The following is a 23,386-nucleotide window of genomic DNA, read 5'->3' on the forward strand; positions in this document are numbered from 1 at the left end:
TATTAAAAAATCATTCTCTAGTGAGCAGGTTTTATGGGGAAGTAGTGAAAGTGTAGTTTGGTGTCTGCTTATTGCACTGTTTAATGATGATGTTTTTAGAAGCTTTAGGTATTTATTTATTTTTATTTTTTTCTACTATGTTATGTTAGTCATCATACAGTACACCATTAGTTTTTGATGTAGTGTTCCATGATTCATTGTTTGCGTGTAACACCCAGCGCTCATTGCGACATGTGCCCTCCTTAATAATGAACTAATATGATCAGTTAGAATGTATATTTACATTATACCTACAGAAATAAAACAGTATACCTAAGTAGTGTGCAATATGAATTTTCATCTATGGCTCTAGGACATAATATGTTCTATTATTTCTCTAAACCAGTGGTTCTCAAAGCCTGGTTCATGGACCAGCAGCATCAGGATCACCCGGAAACTTGTTGGAAATGTAAATGCTGGGACTCTACCCAAAATGTGTGGAATCCGAAATCTAGGAGTTAGGCTCCACAGTCTGTGTTTTAACAGGCCTGACAGTTAAATCACAGCCTGTGATTCTGATGCAGGCTCAAGTTTGAGAATCCTTTCTCTAGACTGCTGGCTCTCAGTTACAGGTGACTTTGCCTGCAGCACACACTTATCAATATCTGGAGACGTTTTTAGTTGTCATAACTGGGATGGAGGATGCTACTGTCATCAGTGGGTAGAGGCCGGGGGTCCTGCTAAGCATTCTACAAATGCACAGGACACTCCCTACCCCACAACAGAGAACTGTCCAGTGTAAAATCTCCGCTGGGCCAAGGTTGAGAAACACTGACTGGCCAAGAAATTAAACGTCAGTCCACTTCTGTGTGGGTAGGTGGGTGGAACATTTCATCCCCAATTGCATAGCCTAATGCCAGGCTGAGGTGGACCAGAAGGAAACAGTTTCTTAATCCAGGTGATTTGCTGTGGCAAAGGAAGCCTCCCAGTTCACCTATCCCTACCAGGAAGAATACCCTGCCACACTCCCAACCATATTCTCCCACGAACTTCATAGAATTCAGGCATCCTGAAATAACGGGCTGAGGGCAAGTGGGGCAGTACGTATCCATACCCTCCCTATCATCTTCTGTCTCTTCTCAGTAAATATGCACTGCCTGGTTGCTCCCGCTTCCCTCTCTCCGTAAACTCACCCGTGCTCTCCCCATCATGAACCACTTCATTTCAACGTATGCAGTGAAACACAAAATCTCTTTATTTTTGGGGGTTCAGGTGGGTTTAGGAAAGTGTGGGAGTGAGGAGGGGACAGGCTAACCTATGTCTTTTTCTTATTAATTCTCCCTGCTATATCATGTGACTATGTTTAACCTAACATCTTACATATATTTATATATATTTAATGTACTTCTGGGGCAGCAATCAGAGGAATAGATCATCTCTACAAACCTACTGAGCAGAATACACTTGCTGACCACTAAGGAAACAGCCATAGAAAGGAAGAGGAATAAATCATATTGCCCAGAAAATACTACCCCTCCCTGGAAAATGTGTCAAGGCTCTACTAATCCATGTCCTAGGGATTCCAGGAGAAGCGATTTGGAGCGACATGTAGCTGATCAAGCAAGGTCACAGAGATCCCCGGACTGTGGGGGCTAAGTTATGTGGGGGCCACTGCAGGAATACCTGGGGCTGCCTCAGACTGATAAGTCTAAAGAAGCCCATACGCGATTTGTGTGCAGGGACCGGGGCGGTCTTGTCGACCAATCATGCTGCTTCCCCAGAGCCCCAGTAGTGCTATTCCTTCAGCGGTGGTTACAATTACAGTTTCTTCTTTCCCTCTGTCGGCCCAGGCCCATCCTCTGTCTTGTGTGCAGGGCTGCTTCACAGAGGTACGCAGTGCCACTGGTTCCAGTCACAGGGCATGGGGATGTAATTCAGTTTGTAACACATCTTCTGCATAATTTTGTTATTCTTGTCTGTGTGAGAATACAGGGGGAAGCCGAGTTTTTCTAGAGCCTGGGTCTGGAAATAGATGACGTGAGAGATAAGGCCTTGGTCCCGGTACTCAGGCATGGTCCCCGCCATCCGCATCTCGCCTGTCTGGTCCATCAGGTCCCAGGACACAGGGGTCCCTTCAGGCCCCAGCAGGCAGAAGGTGGGGAAGGTCCGGATGCAGCGCTCGATGAATCTCTGGCTCCTGTCATTGCCACCGAAATGCCAGAATTTATTCACCAAGGGAGCATGGGTGACGTCCAGAGAGGAGAGTTTAAACATCTCTTGGTTGCTATGGAGGGCCAGGAGAAAAGCAAAATCCATGAGTATGGAGCTTTGTGTCTGTTGTTACCTCTATTGTCTCGAGAGACAGAGTTGGCAGGGGAAATAGCAGATGCAAAGTCCCCTAGTATAGGTGAGCTTGCGGTGACAGAAGGACAGAAAAAGGCCACCGTTGTTGGAGTGACTGTGCAGGAAGGGCAGGATTGGTCAAAGAAGTAGGCAGAAGTCTGACATATTCCAGATGAGAAAGGAAATGGTGGAGTATTTTAAGCAGAGAAGGAACATGGTCTGAATTACACCTTTAAAAAAAAAAAAAAGACCCTTGCTGCATTGAAGAAGACTGATTGCAGATGGGCCAGCGTGGAAGCAGGGAGAGAAAGCGGGAGGCTAGGTCAGTGGTGGGAGTTGTGAGTAGTGTGGAATGACTTGTATCAAACTCACATGGTGTTGGGCTTGCCCTCACTGGGTGACAACTTCTTTCCGTCCAGCAGGGAGGGAACCAGTTTCTTCACTTCATTAACCATCATATAGAGAAAGCACTGTGTTTGCTTGACTCGGACGGATTTAGTGGCTGCCACATTTTCTATCACCTCATTCAGGCTGGGCTGTGAACCTAGATGGGATTACAAGGAGAGACAGTGATTTAAGTACCTTCTGCGTAGCAGTGCTCCAGTGGAGTGGGAAGTGTCTGGGATTTACAGAGCACCTAGGCTCAGTGCTGCTGCCGTGTGACTGGAGTCATGTCAGGATTTGTGCAATCTTCCCCATTTCACGTAAGTGAAAACGGGCCCAGAAATTCATTAAGCCATTAGTGGCAAAGCAAGACTGGAACCTAGTTTTCTGGACTTCATGATCATGTACTTTTGATAATGAAAGGAGAGCAGTGTTTTAGAAAAAGAGTAGCCAGTATCCATCGTGCACTTACTATGTTCTCAGTGTAGTAGATTGCTGCCCTAATGGCCTACATTCACCCGTGTCTCCTCGTATCCATTCCCTAGAGTAGTCCTTTCCTGCACCGCATCTGACCTTGGCCATATGATTTGCTTTTGCCAGTGGGGAAAGATAAATTTGATGTAGGGGGAAAAACTTAAAAATGCTCGAACACTGGGGCTAGCCCTCGCCTTGTGATCTCGATGATCTTGAAACCAATACCATATGAATAGGCCTAGGCTAGCCTGCCGAGGTCATGTGCTCCTAACATGCCACCACCACAGCAGCCAACACTGACAGCCAGAACCATCATTCAGACACGTGCCTGAGGCCATGCTGCAGCAGCCGACCCTTAGTCCACCCGCCAACGGACTGCAACTGCATGAGTAAACCCAAGTGAGACCAACAGGACTGCCTTGCAGAGCCCAGCCCAAACTGTTGATTCATAGAATTATGAGGTTTGTTACACAGCAAAAGTTAACAGACCCATCCAGGTATCGTAGTAAGAAATTCTTATTCAAGATTTCATTCAATCTTTTCAATGCCCCTGTGTTCTAGAAACTATTACTATCCTCATTTTTGCATATGAAAGTCATGGTCTCAGGTTAAGTCATGTGACTAGAATCACATAGCAAGTAACAGGCAGATGCCATTCTAGGCAGTCTGACTCTGGGGGCATGTCCACAACCATGACAGTTGTCCTCCATGATCTGGGGTGCTTTATGGCACCAGTTGTCATTCTTTTTCCAGGAACGGAAGGCCCTAGGGGAAGCTCTGCTTTGGTACCCAGTCCCTCAAAGGGATCCTGGATATGTCTGCAAAATATGCCACAAATCCTTAGCTATCAAGAAATTATATTATGGTTCCCTATAAAACCCATTCTTTGCAAGATTTGAGGGTATTTTTTCTCCCTTTATGAGTGAGTTAAAAGATTGGGCAGCAGGCTGAGGGTCTGGAGCTTGGGGTGTAGGAGATATGACTCATAGGGAAAATTGTTCAGGACAGAGAAGTGAGTCTGCACACATCCCATTTCTCTTACTTTGGATCTGCAAATGCTGTTTCCAGTTGATGACTTCTGGTGAGCCAAGGAATTCCTGACAGTTCTTGAGGTCGCTGGAGTAGATTTGGTAAGTATTGGTGTAGTGATCGAAATCATCTATCATCTCCTATTGTCATTGGGAAAAGGGGAATAAAACAAATTCTTTATAGTTCATGATGGCAATACTTTTTTCTAGTTTCCACTATATTGTGAGTTTTTAAAATTGAAGTATGGTTGACACACAACATTACATTAGTTTCAGGTATACAATATCATGATCCAGCAAGTCTATACTTTATGCTATGCTCACAAGTATCACTACTGTCTCTCACTATACATCACTATTACACCACCACTGACTGTATTCCCTATGCTGTACCTTTTATCCGCATGACTTATTCATCCATAACAGGAAGCCCGTACCTCCCTCTCCCCTTCACTCGTTTTGCCCATGCCTCCACCCTCTTCTCCGGGAACCATCTGTTTGTTCTCTGTATTTATGGGTTTGTTTCTGATTTTTGTTTGTTTGTTTGTTTTTTAGATTTCACTTATGAGGGAAATCATATGGTATCTGTCTTTCTCTGTCTGACTTATTTCACTTAGCATTATACCCTCTAGGTCCATTCATGTTTCACAAGTGGCAAGATCTCATTCTTTTTATGCCTGAGTAATACTCTACAAACACGAAATCTTTTTTGTGTGTGTGTGATAAAAAGATTGGGTAAAAAAAGATTCTTCTATGGATGGACACTTGGGTTGCTGTCATATCTTGGGTATTATAAATAATGCTCCTACAAATATAGGGGTACATATATCTTTTCAAATTTGTGTTTTCCTTTTCTTTGGGTAAATACCCAGTAGTGCAATTATTGGATCATATGGTATTTCTATTTTTAGTTTTTTGAGGAACGTCCTTACTGTTTTCCACAGTGGCTGTACCAATTTACATTCCCACCAACAGTGCATGAAGGTCCTTTTTCTCCACATCTGTGCCAATGCTTATTATTTCTTACCTTTTTATTGTAGCCATTCTGACAGCTGTAAGGTAATATCTCATTGTGGTTTTGATTTGTGTTTCCCTGATGATGAGTGATGTTGAGCATTTTTTCATGTGTCTGTAGGTCATGTGTATATCTTCTTCAGAAAAGTATCTAATTCAGGTCCTCTGCCCATTTTTAAATTGGATTATTTGTTTTTTGGTGTTGTTGAGTTGTGTAAGTTCTTTATGGATTATGGATATTAAGCCCTTATGGTGAAGAACTGAGAACTTTTCTCTAAGGCCAGGAGGAAGACAAGGATGTCCACTCTTGCCACTCTTTTTCCTAAAGATTTATCTAGTTATTTCAGAGAGAGAGAGCTCATGAGTGGGAGGGGCGGAAGGAGAGGGAAAGAGAATCTCAAAGACTCCACACTGAGCACTGAGCCAGATGCAGGGCTGGATCCCATGACCACAGGATCTCATCCTGAGCCGAAACCAAGAGTCAGACACTTAACCAACTATGCCACCCAGATGCTCCCACTCTTGCCACTTTTATTCAGCACAGTACTAGAAGTCCTAACCACAGCATTCCAACCAGAAAAAGAAATAAATAAAATTCATCCAAATTGTTAAAGAAGTTAAACTGTCACTATCTGCAGATGACGTGATACTACACATAGAAAACCCTAAGACTTCATTCAAAAACTTTTAAAAGTAATAAATAAATTCAGTATAGTTGCAGGATACAAAATTAATACACAGAAATTGGTTGTTTCTATACATTTATAATGAAGTAATAAAAAAATTAAGAAAACAATTCCATTTACAATTGCATCAGCAAGAATAAAATACGTAGGAATAAACTTAACCTACAAACTGAAAGGCCTGTACTCTGAAAACTACAAAACACCGATGAAAGAAATTGAAGATGACACAAACAAAGGGAAAGATATTCCATACTCATGGGGTGGAAGAATTAATATTATCAAAATTTCCATACTACCCAAACTACAGATTCAGTGCAATCCCAATCAAAATACCAACGGCGTTTGGGGGACCTGGGTGGCTCAGATAATTAAGCATCTGTCTTAGGCTCAGGTCATGATCCCGGGGTCCTGGGATCAAGTCCCGTGTCGGGCTCCTTGCTCAGCGGGGAGCCTGCCTCTCCCTCTGTCTCTACCTCTCCTTCTGCTTGTGCTCTCTCTCTCTCTTTCAGATACATAAATAGAATCTTAAAAAAAAAAAATACCAACAGCATTTTTCACAGAGCTAGAACAAATAATACTAAAATTTGTATGGAACTACAAAGACCCTGGATAGCAAAAGCAATCTTGAGAAAGAAAAGTAAAAATGGAGATATCACAATTCCAGATTTCAAGATATATTACAAAGCTATAGTAATCAAAACAGTATGATATTGGCACAAAAATAAATACACAGGTCATGAAACGGAATAGAGAGACAGAAATAAACTCCTGTTTATACAGTCCATTATTCTATGACAGACAAAGCAGGAAAGAATATCCAAAGGAAAAAAGACAGTCTCTTCAATAAATGGTGTTGGGAAAACTGGATAGCTACATGGAAAAGAATGAAACTGGACCACTTTCTTACACCATACACAAAATACACTCCAAATGTACTAAGGACCAAAATGTGAGATATACTGTGATATTTTAAAGTACTAAAATATTGGTATTTTTATTGGTGCATTACAATTATTCCTAAATCATTTAAATAATGAGATCAAGAGAGTCAGTATTCAATTTATGATAGACAATTGTATAACAACAGTATTCTCTACCCACATATTGCATTAAAATTTCAAATTAAAGACAATTATTAGAAAGCATTCTTCTATACTTCTCTTATTCTCAATGGGAAGAAGAGGAAAACAAGTATAAGGAAAAGGGTCTGTTGCAAGAATAAATTTTACTACAGTTCAAATACTTGCAGAACACACCATTTATGAATGTGACAGTATTAAATTTGGGTATAGCTAATTCTGGATTAAAATCTCCATCTATTAGTTTGGGGGTGGAGTCTTTTGGGTTTTCCATATAGAGTATCATGTCATCTGCAAAGAGAGACAGTTTGACTTCTTCTTTGCCAATTTGGATACCTTTTATCCCTTTTTGTTGTCTGATTGCTATTGCAAGGACTTCTAGTACTATGTTGAATAATAATGGCGAGAGCGGGCATCCTTGTCGTGTTCCTGATCTTACGGGAAAGGCTTTTGGCTTTTCCCCGTTAAGAATGATATTCACTGTAGGCTTTTCATAGATGGTTTTTATGAAATTGAGGAATGTACCCTCTATCCCTACACTCTGAAGGGTTTTAATCAGGAAAGGATGCTGTATTTTGTCAAATGCTTTCTCTGCATCAATTGAGAGGATCATATGGTTCTTGACTCTTTTCTTGTTATGATCTATCACACTGATCTATTTGCAAATGTTGAACCACCCTTGCATCCCAGGGATGAATCCCACTTGGTCATGATGGATAATCCTTTTAATGTACTGTTGGATCCTATTAGCTAGGATCTTGTTGATAATTTTGTTGTCCATATTCATCAGGGATATCAGTCTATAATTCTCCTTTTTGATGGGGTCTTTGCCTGGAATGAAACTTAAATTCCAAATGGATGAAAGACCTCGATGTGAGACAGGAATCCATCAAAATCCTAGAGGAGAACAAGGCTGCAACCTCTTTGACATCGGCCACAGCAACTTTTTTCATGACACATCTCCAAAGGCAAGAGAAACAAAAGAAAAAATGAACTTGTGGGACTTCATCAAGATAAAAAGCTTCTGCACAGCCAAGGAATCAGTCAAAAAAACTTAGAGGCAGCCCACAGAATGGGAGAAGATATTTGCAAATGACACTACAGATAAAAGATTAGTATCCAAGATCTACAAAGAACTTCTCAAACTCAATACATAGGAAACAAATAATCAAATCAAAAAAAGGGCAGAAGATATGAACAGATACTTTTCCAATGAAGACATACAAATGGCTAACAGACACATGAAAAGATGTTCAAAATCATTAGCCATCAGGGAAATTCAAATCAAAACCACATTGAGATACCACCTTACGCCAGTTAGAATGGCAAAAATTGACAACGCAGGAAACAATAAATGTTGGAGAGGATGTGGAGAAAGGGGATCCCTCCTACACTGTTGGTGGGAAAGCGAGTTGATACAGCCACTTTGGAAAACAGTGTAGAAGTCCCTTGAAAAGTTAAAAATTGAGCTACCCTATGACCCAGCCATTGCACTACTGGGTATTTACCTCAAAGATACAGACGTAGTAAAGAGAGGGCCATATGCACCCCAATGTTCATAGCAGCATTGTCTGCAATAGCTAAATTGTGGAAGGAGCTGAGATGCCCTTCAACAGATGACTGGATTAAGAAGATGTGGTCCATATATACAGTGGAATATTACTCAGCCATCAAAAAGAATGATTTCTCAACATTTGCAGCAACATGGACGGGACTGGAGGAGATTATGCTAAGCGAAATAAGTCAAGCAGAGAAAGACAATTATCATATGGTTTCACTCATTTATGGAACATAAGAAGTAGGAAGATCGGTAGGAGAAGGAAGGGAAGAATGAAGGGGTGGTAAACAGAAGGGGGAATGAACCACGAGAGACTATGGACTCTGGGAAACAAACTGAGGGCTTCAGAGGGGAGGGGGTGGGGGAATGGGATAGGCTGGTGATGGGTATGAATGAGGGCATGTATTGCATGGTGCACTGGGCGTTATACACAAGTAATGAATCATGGAACTTTACATCAAAAACTAGGGATGTACTGTATGGTAACTAACATAATATAATAAAAAAATCATTATAAAAGAAATAAAAATAAAATCTCCATCTATACTTAATGAAGCCAAAGAAGGTGAAAAATTAGAAATGCTTTCTTAAAACGATGCTAGAGTTAGACAAAATGTAGTTCCAAAAAGACAGAAACCACTTATTTAGGAAAATCATCTCAAATTATTAAATAACAGATGAGATTATTATTTTTTAGACTTGCTTTCTATTTTTTATTTTTTTAATTATTATTTAAAAATTTTTTTTTTACTGGGGCGCCTGGGTGGCACAGCGGTTAAGCGCCTGCCTTTGGCTCAGGGTGTGATCCCGGCATTATGGGATCGAGCCCCACATCAGGCTCCTCCGCTGGGAGCCTGCTTCTTCCTCTCCCACTCCCCCTGCTTGTGTTCCCTCTCTCGCTGGCTGTTTCTATCTCTGTCAAATAAATAAATAAAATCTTTAAAAAAAATTTTTTTTACTTAAATTCAACTTGGATAACATGTAGTGTATTATTAGTTTCAGAGGTGGAATTTAGTGATTCATCAGATGCATATAGCAAGAAGTGCTCAATACATCAAGCACCCTCCTTAATGCCCATCACTCCGTTACCCCATCACTTCACTCCCCTCCCCTGCAGCTACACTCAGTTTGTTCCCTATTGTTAAGAGTCTCTTGCGGTTTGCTTCCTCTGTTTTTATCTTTTTTTCCCTTCCCCCTCCCATAGGGAAACTATGTTCATTGTTTTATTTTTAAATTCCACACATGAGTGAAATCTTATGGTATTTGTCTTTCTCTGACTTATTTCGCTTAGTGTAATATTCTCTAGTTCCATCCATGTCATTGCAAATGGTAAGATTTCATTCTTTTTGATGACTGAGAAATATTCCATTGTATATACATATATACGACATCTTCTTTATCCATTCACCTGTCCATGGATATCTGGGCTCTTTGCATAGATTCGGAGTGGCAGGGTAGCTCTATTTGTAACTTTTTGAGGAAACTCCATACTGTTTTCCAGAGCAGCTGCACCAGTTTGCATTCCCTCCAAAAGCATAAGAGGGTTCCTGTGGGAATTCACAGTGCCTGGATAGACAAAATCTGACTTTTATATGCCTCCCTGGATGACACTAATTGAGAAGCAAAGGAAGGAGGAGTGCCTAGAATGCTGGGCCTCCTTGGAAGTTTCTTGACTGAAATGGCCAGATTCTTACTGTGGCTCAAGGTTCTCATCTAGAGAGTAAATGCTTAATTTTTGAAGAAAAACGGGCACCTGTGGTAGTCACATACTTCACGGACTTCTTGCCTCCTCACCCTTATCACATGCTGCCCCATATATTATTATCCCGACCATTGTTATTATATTAAATTATCCTGACACTTTGCTCCTTGCTTTGCTTGCTCCTGATGTATTGCTAAGACCCCAATAAAAGTGGAGACAAAGCTTGGCTCAGGACCTTTCACCACTACAGTGTTTGGTCCCCAGGCCTCTCCTTTCTCCCACTAAGGTGTCTGGAATCATCTTTTCATTTGCCTCTCGGAGTTTGCCCGCCAAACCCGACAGGTTCCCCTTTCTCCACATCCTCACCAACACTTTTTGTTTCCTTCATTATTAATTTTAGCCATTCTGACTGGTGTGAGGTGGTGTCTCATTGTGGTTTTGATTTGTATTGATGCCGAGTGATATTGAGTGATATTGAGATATTTCATGTGTCTGTTGGCCATTTGTATGTCTTCTGGGGAGAAATGTCTGTTCATGTCTTCTGCCCATTTCTTGATTGGATTTTTTTGTTTTTTAGGTGTTGAGTTGGTAAGTTCTTTATAGAGTTTGGATACTAGCCCATTATCAGACATGTCATTTGTGAATATCTTCTCCCATTCTGTAGGTTGCCTTTTAGTTTTGTTGTTTGTTTCCTTTGCTGTGTAAAAGCTTTCTATCCTGGAAGAAGTTCCAATAGTGCATTTGTGCTTTTGTTTCTCTTGCCTTTGGAGACGTGTCTAGCAAGAAGTTGCTGGACAAAGAGGTTGCTGCCTGTGTTCTCCTCTAGGATTTTGATGGATTCCTGTCTCAAATTTAGGTCTTTCATCCATTTTAAGTTTATTTTTGTGTATGGTGTAAGAAATTGGTCCAGTTTCATTCTTCTCCATATGACTAATTTTCCCAACACCATTTTTTTGAAGAGACTATATGTTTTCCATTGGATAGTCTTTCCTGCTTTGCTGAAGATTAGTTGACCACAGAGGTGAGGATTAATTTCTGGGTTTTCTATTCTGTTCCATTGATCTATGTGTCTGTTTTTGTGCCAGTACCAGTCTGTCTTGATGGTTACAGCTTTGTAATATAGCTTGAAGTCCGGAATTGGGATGCCTCCAGTTTTCGTTTTCTTTTTTAACATTCCTCTGGCTATTCAGGGTCTTTTCTGGTTCCATACACATTTTAGGATTGTTTGTTTCAGGGGTCTTGCTTTTTTAAACATTCTGATACTCTCTGTCTTTTGATTGCAGCATTTAGTCCATTTACATTCAGAGTAATTATTGAAAGATATGAATTTAGTGCCATTGTATTACCTGTAAAGTCAACATTTCTGTAGATTGTCTCTGTTCCTTTCTAGTCTTTGTTACTTTTGGTCTCTCTTTGCGCTCAGAGGGTTCCTTTAAATATTCCTTGCAGGGCTAGTTTAGTGTTCATGAATTCCTTTAGTTTTTGTTTGTCTTGGAAACTCTATCTCTCCTTCTATTCTGAATGACAGCCTTGCTGGATAAAGTATTCTTGGCTGCATATTTTTCCCATTTAGCACATTGGATTTATCATGCCAGTCCTTTCTGGCTTGCCAGGTGTCTGTGGACAGGTCTGCTGCCAGCCTTATATATCTACCCTTGTAGGTTAAGGACCTCTTGTCCCCAACTGCTTTCAGGACTTTCTCTTTATTTTTGTGATTTGCAAGTTTTGCTATAGTATGTTGAGGTGTTGGCCTATTTTTGTTGATTTGGAGAGGAGTTCTCTGTGCCTCTTGGACTTCGATGCCTGTTTCCTTTCCCAGATTAGGAAAGTTCTTAGCTATAATTTTTTCAAATTAACCTTCTACCCCTTTTCCCCACTCTTCTTCTTCTGGGACTCCTATAATACAGATATTTTGTTCTATGAAATTGTTGAGTTCCCTAAGTCTACCTTCATTATCTAATAGTTTTCTTTCCCTCTTCTTTTCAGCTTCCTTATTTTCCATTATTTCTTCTTCTGTATTACTGATTCTCTCTTCTGCTTCATTCATACTTGTTTTTATGGCCTCCACTTGGGTCTGTATCTCAGTAATAGCAATTTTAATTTTGGCCTGACTAGATTTTAGTTCTTTTATCTCTACAGAAGGGATTCTCTAGTGTCTTCTATGCTTTTTTCAAGCCTAGGTAGTATCTTTATAATCATTGTTTTAAATTCTAGTTCAGACATCTTACTTATATCTGTATTGATTAAATTCCTGGCTGTGAGTACTACCTCTTATTCTTTGTTTTGGGGTGAATTTTTCTGTCTTATCATTTTGTCCAGAAAAGAAAAAAAGAAAGAAACAATAACAAGGAAAAGAACCCCTAGATCCTGGGTGTGTTTTGGTCTGCTTGTTAAAAAGAACTATATATCCCAAAATAAGGAAGGAAGGGAAGAAAGAGAGAGATATTATATATATATATATATATATATATATATATATATACACACACACACACACACACACATACATATATATATAAAATATAATACAATGAAATATATATAATGTATATATATATAAAAAACAGTGAAATATGAATAATGTGTATATACATATATACATTAAATATATGTATATATATAAAATACAATACAATGAAAGCAAACAAAAAATGAAAAATAGATATAAAATATATAAAAATAAAAAATTGAAAAACTAAGAAAATAACAAAAAATAATACTAAAAGACTTAAAGAATAAAAATACAAAGAATGCTATATACTGTTTTCCCCAAGGGCTGAAGCTTTGCAGCCTCTTGCTGCAAGTGATCAGCAAGTGATCAGTAAACTTGGTGTGAGGAGTTGTTCGTGCTGGTTTTCTGGGGGAGGCACCAGTTGTGCTGATTCTCAGATGGACTTGTCCTAGTGGAAATGCACCTCCAAGCGCACAGGGGCAGGGCTCCGTGTAAGCGACTCCAACTCCACTAGGTGGCGCTGTTTTACTCCCTGAAGACTTTCAGCCCTGAAGGGGGTTGATGAAAATGGCCCTGCCCGGCTCTCTAGCCCTGGAGCTGAAAATTCTCGGCCCCCCCTCTTCATTGAGCCCTCAGAGAAAAGCAATCAATCACTTTTGTCTACTTGGTTTTCATCAGAACTCTATGTTCACCCTACATGTGTCCAAGCATTTTCATCTCACAAACACAACTGAGTTTCCAAACTCCACAATTTTAGGACTCCCGTGGTGGGGACCTGCGCTGTTCCTCCCACGGAGGGTCTCCGTATGCTTCTGCCTTTTGCTGGACCTGTTCCCAAGAAAGCTGTCACACGACCGCGCAGCTCTCTGCAGTTTACAGCAACATAGAGCACAAAGCCAGCACCTCCAATCACTGTTCTCAGCTGTCTTCTCAGCTGTCTTCCCCGTTCCTACACCTGGAAACTCTGCCTGCCACACTTGGGCACCACCCTTCCTTCTTGCCACCCTGGGGATCCTGAGACCACTCTGTCACACCTGGGATTCTGCCCTGATTCACCACCTGAGCTGCTTCGCCACCAGAGCACCGTTAAGCCAGGCACATCCCCCACTGTAGCCGACTGCTCAAAGTTCCAGTTCTGCATTTCACTGCTTAGAATACTTCGCAGTAGCCTCCTGAAGCCGGCTGCCTCCCTGCCTCCGTATCCTCAGTTATATCACCCCAGATTCAAGTCTCTGTACCTCTTACCTTCCAAACGGTGGTCGCTTTTCTATGTGTAGACTTGCATTTGTTTTTTCAGATCTCTGATTGTTTCTTGGGTGTTTAGAATGATTTGATAACTATCTACTTGTATTCGAGGGATGAGACAAACTTAGGGTCTCCCTAACTCCTTCCAATAACAGATGAGATTATTGGGAGGAAGGAGGCACAGAAAGTATTACCACAGCTCAGTGCAGAATAAGAAAGCTTCTTAAAAAATAATCGGAAAATGTTGCCCCAAAACACACTGACAAGTCAGCAAGGATACCCGCTAATACATTTTGTTCCTTAAGATCACATTTAACATAAAAGATCAAATAATTTTATTTCAGTTCAGTTTTTATTACTAATACAGATTTCTTTATATATTATTTAATTTAGTGGTTTTCAAATAATCTCATTTCTATGAAAGATACAATATTTGTATTTTTATAAATTTATAATTTTACTGGGTGTTTAAAAATAAGCTTAGGAATTTTTGTCTGAAATGTATTAACTGTTTAGTTTCTCTAGTTTTTAAGTGTTTCCCCAAAATGTGGGCACCTGGGTGGTGCAGTTGGTTAAGTGTCCAACTCTTGGTTTTGGCTCAGGTCATGATCTCAGGCTTGTGAGAGCTAGCCTAGCCCTGCATCAGGCTCCACGCTCTGCTTGAGATTCTCTCCTTCTCCCTCTGCTCCTCCCCCCACTTATGCTTTCTCTCTCTCTAAAACAAAAATAAATAAATCTTTAAATATTTCCCCAAAATGCATATGGAAATTGTAGTTTTATAAGTTTACTTTTTTATAATCGTTCTAACGCATCGTGCTGTCTCACACCTTCCTGTCTTGGCCCTTGGTTTCTTCTCTGGTTCAAATGGCCTCTTTTTCTTGTCAGCCTACCACTATCTACAAAATTTGCACGAAATCCAGTGCAGATGAAACCTCTCATTAGGAAGCGTCTCTGACCTTATCCTGTAACTTCCATCTCCAACCTTCATCATTGAATCAGCTTTTACCTGGGCTATTTCTTGTTGTATATCTTCTGTTCTTGCACACTTCACACTCTGTTGTTTTATTTGCTTATCGATTTTTATTTCCAGACTATGAGCTCCCTGAGGACAGGACTTGCTCACCATCACACAATTCATTTCTGTATCCCCTGGGGCTGCCACACTGCCAGGTGCATGGCAGACACACAGTAAAAATGAACACAGAGGCATATTCATTCCACATGTGGCACCTTACCTCCTTCTGAGGGCGGATAACCACTGTTGTAAAATCAGGCCACTTGTCCACCAGGGCCTTCAGCTTGAATGGATTTCCCTGGTTCATGTGGAAGACAGTCCCATACACCTGCAGCATTCCAAGTAAGGGAGAGAGGGTTGGCTCGTTAGGAAGAGATGGTAAAGTGCCTTGTTTGATCAGGACAAGGATGATTTCTATGAAATCATGGAATTTTATGTTGGAATAAGGCCAAGTAGGGCATCTAGGTCAAACAATCTCCATGTACTACATTTTTGCCCCTCTAATGAGGAGAGCTTTTTCTTCCCCATCCAATCTGAATCACACATGCATACAGTAAAATGTTTGGACAGATAAAATATGATGATTTTAAGAATACCACTCTTCATTTTAGGATTTAAAATGATCTCTTCCAAGACTCTCCTATTCATACACATAGAGATACACAAGTTTGCAAACATAAAATAATCTGATGCCTCGTGTTTCCCCCACTGAATGCACTGTGGTCATATTTATCTCTTCATAAACAGAAAATTTTTCAATTATTTTATAATGGCTGCATAGGATTCCACTGTATGGATGATCACAGTTCAATTTATTTGCCTATTGGTGGCAATTTTAGCCATTTCCATCTTTTCACTTTGACAAATCATTCTTCATAGAACATGCTTGCACAGAAATCTTTGCACGGGCACCTATTTTCTTAGAATATCCAGAAGAGTAGTGCTGGCTCAAAGATTATGCACGTGTTTAAAACTCCTTAACATAAATGACCACATTATTCTCTGGAAAGATTCAATGAGCTTCCACTAACAAGCAGAGCCTATAGCAAAGTGCTCAAGAGAATGGGCTGTGCGGTCCCGTGGCCTGGGGTCCAGTCTTGGATCCCCACCCTCATCGTGTTATATGGGCTGTTGAGAGAGAGGGAGGAGGAGGAGAGAATGAATGAGATCGAGGCTGTGAACATTTGCATTTTTGTGGTTTGGGGACTGGGGAATGCAGCAGTGGATACCAGCGTGGGCCTCATGGCAACTGTAAATATGAAGACTCTGCAGATACCAGCATGGAAACATGCCAATGGCCCAAGGTCAAAAAGATGGTATATACTTTAATAATTTCCACCACGGATGGATGATGACCAAGGACCATGCCAATATCTTTCCCCCCTGCTCTCCAGCCCACATAAACTATTGATGTTACGCCAGGGAGAAAGAGAAGGGAAAAAAACTCAGTTGAGGGGCGCCTGGGTGGCTCAGTTGGTTAAGTACCCCACTCTTCGTTTTGGCTCAGGTCATGATCTTAGGGTCATGGGATCAAGCCCTCATCAGGCTCCGCACTCAGTGGGGAGTCTGCTTCTCTCTCTCTCTCTCCCTCTCCTTCTGTTCCTGCCCCTGCTTGTACATGCTCCCTCCCTCTCTCTCTCTTTCTAGCTCTCAAATAAATAAATAAATAACTCTTTAAAAAAATCTCAGTTGACTGAGTTTATCTAAATTTATTTTGCTTTCAACCATAAGTGGAGTCTTGATAAAGAAATTCAGTATAGTTTGGCAAAATATAGACATTATCTTTTAACACATTTGCTTTTGGGGCCTGTAAAGTGGATTTGCACTACAATATTATCCATGATGGGATCTGAAAACATGTAGAACTGTTACTCTGTTATTCCCATGGCCTAAATAATTAAAAATGTTTTTTTCTTTTTTCCTGCTGAACTCAGAACGTACCAGGCAGCTACTCTAAGGTGACTCGGCTGGAGCTGACACAAGCACTACCGTGTGTTTAATATCTAACACTGAGAAGAATGGCTGGACTTCTTCTCAACTGAGATGCAAGTAAGTTTTGAGTTTTAGGTCATACATCCATTAAAAGGACCTGGCATACAAATATTCTAGATTTCAATTAGGAGGAAACGTGTATCTTTAATATGCAATGGAAGGAGAATGCTAATCCTGCATGGAAATTAAGGCACAAAGAGAGCCACCTTATCCTACCACAGAGATGTTCCAAGAAAGGACACTTGGGATACACCAAGAGTTTTCTCAAAATATTTGGGGTCTAATTAACAGAAGGGGTAAAGAGAAATTTAAATGACAACATTCTGCACTAAAGCATGAAGAAACACTTGTGACCTGAAGAATTTATAAAATAGCTACTCACCATAAACATATCTTAGGCAACTGTTCGTAGAGTGTCTAACTAATGCAACCTCCTCCCCCAAAATTGACTGTCTCTCTGCAAGATTGCCTGGATCTTAAGGATAACCAAGGGAAAAGAGTTAAAGATTAAGTAATAGAGATTAATGTTAGTGGGAGTCTACCAAAGTGGGTGACTTTAGTTTTGGATCACAGTTGGCCCTTGAACAACATGGGGGGCTGGGGGTACTGATTCCCCGCACAGTGGAAAATCTGCATATAACTTTTGATTCCCCCAAAACTTAACTATGAATAACCTACAATTGGCCAGAAGCCCTACTGATGATATGAACAGTCGATTAAGATGTATTTTATATGTTACATATTGTATTGTTACAGTAAAATAAGTTAGAAGAAAATGTTATTAATAAAATTTCAAGGAAGAGAAAATACATTTGCTGTAGTGTACTGTATTTATTGAAAAAAATCCACATATAAGTGAACTCAAATAATTCAGACCCATGTTGTTCAAGGATTAGCTGTGGCTCGAAGTTATTTTTTTCGTAGTAATTAGAGAATAGGGCAACGTTTCATTAGTCTGTTTCTAATAATTAAAAACTATGCCAGGTGATCTCCAAATAAAATAATGCTAATATTTTTCTCCTTTATACTGAAAGAAGGGAGTAACAGACCTGTGAGGGAGTGAGGGAGACAAATGCATTTATCTTATCTCAAATGTATGCATCTTATAGGAGTGTCTATAAAACAGTAAAAATCCAATTTCTATGTCTACAGAAATTTCTTTTTTCAGGGAAAACAATTGTCATCTAAACACACATACACAATACACAAAGACACATGGTTGTATTTTGGTTCCACTGGTACATGCACCCTGTCCCTTTGGTGCTAAAGAGAAACACAAGCAAGTACCCGAGCATGTCATTAGAGATACTCTTGCACAGTTCTGGATGTAGGTATTTATATGTACATCTTATTTAATCCTGAGATTTCTGAGCAGTTGTACTAGGTTAAGGGAGATACTGGGAGTCAGTCACAAAATAGCCTGGTGTGCAGTCAGTTCAGAGAAATTGGGAAATTTAAGTCAAAATAAGAATTGACCTCTTTTGACTTTCAGAGGTCTTGATGGTTAACCTCTCACCTGGGAAGTGTTCTTTTCAGGAGAATAATTTAAACATTAACTGTAGTCCCAGTGAACCTTGGAGGAAAACTCTGGACAAAATTCCAGTGTTATTACAAAATGTTTTCCTTTTTTTTTTTCCTTGGAAAGGAGTAAGGGAACCATTTTGTAATCACAGAGCACAAAGCAAAAGGCAGTTAGGTTCCAAGCATACCTATGTTCATAACATAGCATTGAACTTACTGTTTATGTGATATTAGGTAAATCACCTAACTGAGCTCTGTCTTCTCATCAGTGACACAGACATAATAGCAAATATGTTGTAGAAAGGTAGTGCAAGCTCAGTAAGAGAAAACACCACTAGCACCTGGCACAGACCGGATGTTCAATAAATGTTAATCTCTTTTCTTGTTTCACAGAAAATTTCTATTCCTTACTTCCCCCAGAATTTTTCACTGTCACCTTTAAGGATTCAGGAAGGCTCTTCCTCAGGGATTTCTCCAGTGTCTGCAGCATCTGGACACCTTGTAATGGGAACATTGTGGAAGATACTTTAGCCTAGAGGGAGAACCAAGAAACAGCCAGCAATGAGAAGAAGCTGGAGGCGATTCAGAAAAATGAGTAGTAAGTTGTCTTCCAATGGCCAGGTCCCCCTTCAGTGTCTCTTTATCTTCACTAAAGTTTTCACCAACTCCAAGGAAGGATGATACTGGTAGAAAGGAAGGGAGGTGCTTTCTGCATGTTTTTAGTTCACTTTCTTACACTTCAGTGTAGTCCAGCTATCAGTTTCACTTTAGATTAGCAAGCACATTTTTAAGTATATATAACATCTTTTGAAATTCATTTGCCATTAGTGATTCTCCTGACTCCACCAGTAAAAAGTTGTGTAACACTGGGGAAGTTACTTACTCTTTCCGGACCTTGGTTTCCTCTGTTAACCTCAAAAATAAAACTGCCAGTTATTTTACCATCAAAAATGGCTACTTGGGAATAGCAAGGAATTGCAATCAAGGATAAGAAAGCTATGGAAAATTGTAGGCAAGTCTGGAGAACAAAGGGCAGAAACACTCTTTCATAGAAGGATGAGAGAAGTTGGGAAGGCTGTTCTAAACAAAAGGCCCATTGGAGGAAAGGAAGGGTTCCAAGGATAGAGGCTTTTTATTGGCTGAGTTGTGACCACTTCTCATTGGCTGGGCTGTTGCTGAGGGGAGGGCTGTTGCTTTCTTCCAGCTCCCTGGTAAGGTAGGAGCTAGAGTAAGATGGACTTAGAGGGAGGTCACTTTCTGTTGGGTCTGTACTGTGTGCAAGGAAGAGTGGTATGGCCACAGCTCCCTCTGATGGCTTCCTGAGTCCATTCTAAAGGGTTCCTCTTATTGATTTTCACAACTTCAAAAGGAGATGGGGGAGGGGCACGTGGATGGCTTAGTCGGTTAAGTGTCTGCTTTGGATTGGGTCATGATCCCAGGGTCTGGGATCCAGCCCTGTGTTGGTTCCCTGCTCAGCAGGGGGTCTGCTTCTCTCTCTTCCTCTCCCTCTATCCCTGCTCGTTTACTCTCTCTCTCTCAAAGAGTAAAATCTTAAAAAAAAAAAAAAAAAGGAGATGGGATAATAGTGCTATTTAATTTATAGAATGCTTGTGGGAACTAAATGAGTTAATACATTAAATGAGTCAATAAGGGCTTAGGAGACTATCTGTCATATAGTCAGCACTGAACATGGTATTTTATTACTACTACCACTCCTCCTCCTCCCTCTCTTCTTCCTTCCCATCCTTTTCTGTCCTCTCCTCTTCTTCCTCCTCCTCCTTCTCCCCACCTGAGTTAAAGTGCTGTATATTGCACGGTATTTTGCTGCAGTCTTTTTAATGTGGGTATTTGGACATGGTCTAAATATAAACGATTAATCTTTTTTAAAAAAAATTTCCAGACTAGGGGCACCTGGGTAGCTCAGTCCATTAAATGTCTGCCTTTGGCTTGGATCCTGATCCTGGGGTCCTGGGATCGAGCCCCACATTGGGCTCCCTGCTCAGTGGGGAGCCTGCATCTCCCTCTCCCTCTGCCTACTTGCATCCTCCCTCTCTCTGTCAAATAAATAAATAAAATCTTTAAAAAATAATTTCCAGGCTACATTCCAAACTGGTATTTTCACCCTTTTCTAAAGCCTTACTCCATCTCGAAGCCTCCCTCTTGCACCTCTGGTGCATATTGTACTGATTACGAGCTAGAATAAATACAGCAGCTTTACATAGTTGACCCACTGCGTGAAATTGGGATTGCCAAAATGTTCTATAAAATCCCAACCACATGGAAAAGGAGAAAAGAGTCTGTGTTACAGCATTCTACTTTGGAACTATGATCTTTGGAGGAGGACAAAGTCACTTCTAAGTGAAGACACCGAAGAAGTGTTCTGAGATGTTGTATTAAACCCGGCTGTGAGTGAGATGCCGTGCTCCAGGTCGGAACTGGGTAACTTTGTCACTTTAGGACAGCAGGGAGGAGGCTTCTGCTGCTGGCCCAGCTAGGGTAACAGGATCTGGATTTACCTTCTCCCCTGGAAAAAAAAAAAAAAAGACAAAACTAAACAGCAAATGAGGGGCACCTGGGTGGCTCAGTTGGTTAAGCATCTGTCCTCAGCTCAGGTCCTGATCCCAGAGTCCTGCTCAGCAGGGAGCCTGCTTCTCCCTCTCCCTCTGCCACTCCCTCTGCTTGCGTGCCCTCTCTCTCTCTCTCTGCTAAATACATATATACAATCTTTTAAAAAAAGATCAAATACTTGAAAAAAAAACCCAAAAAACTAAACAGCAAATGAAACAACATTGCACAGTGCAGAACTACCATTTCCGATTAAAGGGAAAGAAAAAATGTGAGTTTTATGATTGTATCAGCTTGTTTGAAGGCTACAGGTCAGGGAAATGGAGCCTGACCAAACCACTGCACTCGCACTGACTTGAGCATACAGAGATAGAGGCCAGTGTGGAGCTTCAGAAAGAGAGAAAGCAGGAGGATGGGGAGAGAGAGAGAATGAGAAAGAGAGAAAACGAGAGAGGGAAAGGGAGAATGAGAGAGAGTTCTGGAAATCTTTGGGAAAGAGCAATCTCCTACAGTCTTTGGCTCGTTGCTGAACTGTGTAAGGGGAAACCACCTTGGGCTTTCAGCCTGTCTTGGCTTTTGGCCTGCCTTCCTCCCTAAGCTTAGTCATTTCTAGCTTTTGTTTTTTGTTGTTGTTGTTGTTTTGTTTTTTCATTTCTAGCTTTTGATTCGCAGTGGGAGACGTACGACTCTTCCTTTCACCTGAACACTTACAGGTCATTCATTGTATGGTTAACTGTCCTCATTTCAATATTGTTGTGTCTCAGGGAATAGGGAAGCCCAAGGAGAAAGAGACATCGGAAGGGCAGTCAGCACACACACAACATTTAGTGATGGAGTTCACCATCTTGTATGTGCCCAGTTCGTGGCATCTCCAAAGAATTACAAATGCAACACCAAAGATCACTGATCACAGAGCACCATAACAAATACAATGATAATGCGAAAGTTTGAAATAGTATAAGAATTACGAAAGTGTGACACAGAGACACAAAGGAAGCAAATACTGTTGGAAAATGGTGCCCATAGACTTGCTTGATGTGGGGTCACCACAAACCTTCGATTTGAAAAAACACAGTATCTGCAAAACACGACAGTGACACTCAGGCAAACAAGGCAGGCTCGTAGTCACCTCCTTCTTTCTTTTCTGAGTGTGAGTGCAGCAGTCTTCTTATGAGTCACATGCAGGGAAAAACGACCTCCCTTGTAATATAACCAGAAGGATTAAATATGATAACAGGTGCAGTCCCCACACATTAAGGGCTCCATTCACCCCGTGCTTCCAGAAAGTGTCCAAATCTCTCCTCATTCATTAGTTCAGATCAGCGACCTGCAAGAATTTTTCATATTACCGAACAAGTTACTCCTCACAAACTAAGTGCCAGATACATGTTTCTTAAGTTATTCCCTTTCCTTAGATATGTCTGCCATCGTATTTTGATCACATTTTGATTTGTCTCCCTTAAGTGGAGATGATGTCTTAAAGCAATGGAGATTTTATATATATCTATTTTAGTATGAGTCACCACCTGGAAAGCTGTCTCGCTGTCTCCACACCAATCCTTGCCGGTGTCCCCAGGAGCAAATGAAGAGGAGCAGACTCCTAGACGATGAAATTTCCTTCTGATGCAGTCGGTTCGGTAGGGTCTTGCAGACTGCGTTTAGGTTTGTCTCCTCCAGAAATTACTGAGCACAGGCTCATTTAGTGGACCTTGCACGTTAGCAAAAAAAATCTGGTGTCAGCTCTTGTGAAATCCAGCCCTTCTTCTCAGGGACTCTTGTTAAGGGAACTATCTGCGAGGCCAGCAGTGTACCACCTGAGCTGCTTTTTCCAAATCACCAGGTTGCTCTTTGCCCCCACCAGCCCTGCTATGACTGCAATCCTAAAGCCCTGTGGTACCGAAAGACCAGGTACCAGAAGGAGAGGCATGTTGTGTAAGCCACACCTTTAACCTCTCCTTCGCATTCTCAAGTACCTGCGATACGAGCAAGACGCAACAGGAAAGATAGGGATGAGGTCTGATTTGCAGCATCTGGTCTCTTTTCTTACACGTGTGAAGACACGAAAATTATTTGCATGGAGTGCATCCTTTTTAAGGATGAGCTGTGCCCTCTCCCCTTCCCATTTTGAAGCTGTGGTTAAACATCCCAATGACTCAATGCAGGCACTTCTTAGCCTCACTAGTATGGAGGAGGACACTGAGGCTCAGTGTGGCTGAATCAGATAGAATTTGAGCCCAGGGCCTTTTCACTCTGAAGTGCCACCACCCCAACGTTAGCACTTGCTCTACCATTCTCAGGAAAGAAAGGATGGCTCATGGAAAAGATTTTGAGTCTCAGCTCCTCTGTGTA

General features: G+C 41.0%; 1 protein-coding gene across 5 annotated transcripts; it reads right to left on the reverse strand.

The window, feature by feature from the left end:
* Positions 1-1,211: 1,211 nt before the first annotated feature.
* On the reverse strand, positions 1,212-22,839 carry LOC123785071 (glycine N-acyltransferase). Of its 5 annotated transcripts, none has more exons than XM_087854892.1 (7): positions 22,602-22,839; positions 22,167-22,364; positions 18,909-19,004; positions 15,180-15,287; positions 4,223-4,349; positions 2,695-2,866; positions 1,212-2,263 (listed from the first exon to the last, which is right to left on the reverse strand). In XM_087854892.1, exons 3-7 carry the CDS (start codon positions 18,984-18,986, stop codon positions 1,861-1,863), a joined length of 888 nt encoding a protein of 295 aa, XP_087711018.1. In that variant the 5' UTR covers positions 18,987-19,004; positions 22,167-22,364; positions 22,602-22,839; the 3' UTR covers positions 1,212-1,860. The 5 variants fall into 5 exon arrangements, with proteins under 5 accessions (XP_087711018.1, XP_045642697.2, XP_045642695.2 ...); XM_045786741.2 differs by having other exon boundaries at positions 22,564-22,839; XM_045786739.2 differs by lacking the exon at positions 22,167-22,364.
* Positions 22,840-23,386: the final 547 nt, after the last annotated feature.

Source organism: Ursus americanus, chromosome 24, assembly GCF_024610735.1.
Source record: "Ursus americanus isolate L20-20 chromosome 24, mUrsAme1.1.p, whole genome shotgun sequence".
Classification (NCBI taxonomy): Eukaryota; Metazoa; Chordata; class Mammalia; order Carnivora; family Ursidae; genus Ursus; species Ursus americanus.

What these genes read in the sequence shown, in the direction of transcription:
- LOC123785071 (XM_045786739.2), bottom strand. Translation starts at nt 18,986, where the DNA reads ATGTTCCCATTACAAGGTGTCCAGATGCTGCAGACACTGGAGAAATCC. An exon ending in GCCTTCCTGAATCCTTAAAG is followed by an intron (nt 15,288 to 18,908) that starts GTGACAGTGAAA and finishes GGAATGCTGCAG; the next exon opens with GTGTATGGGACTGTCTTCCA. An exon ending in ACAGCATTTGCAGATCCAAA is followed by an intron (nt 2,867 to 4,222) that starts GTAAGAGAAATG and finishes AATCCCATCTAG; the next exon opens with GTTCACAGCCCAGCCTGAAT.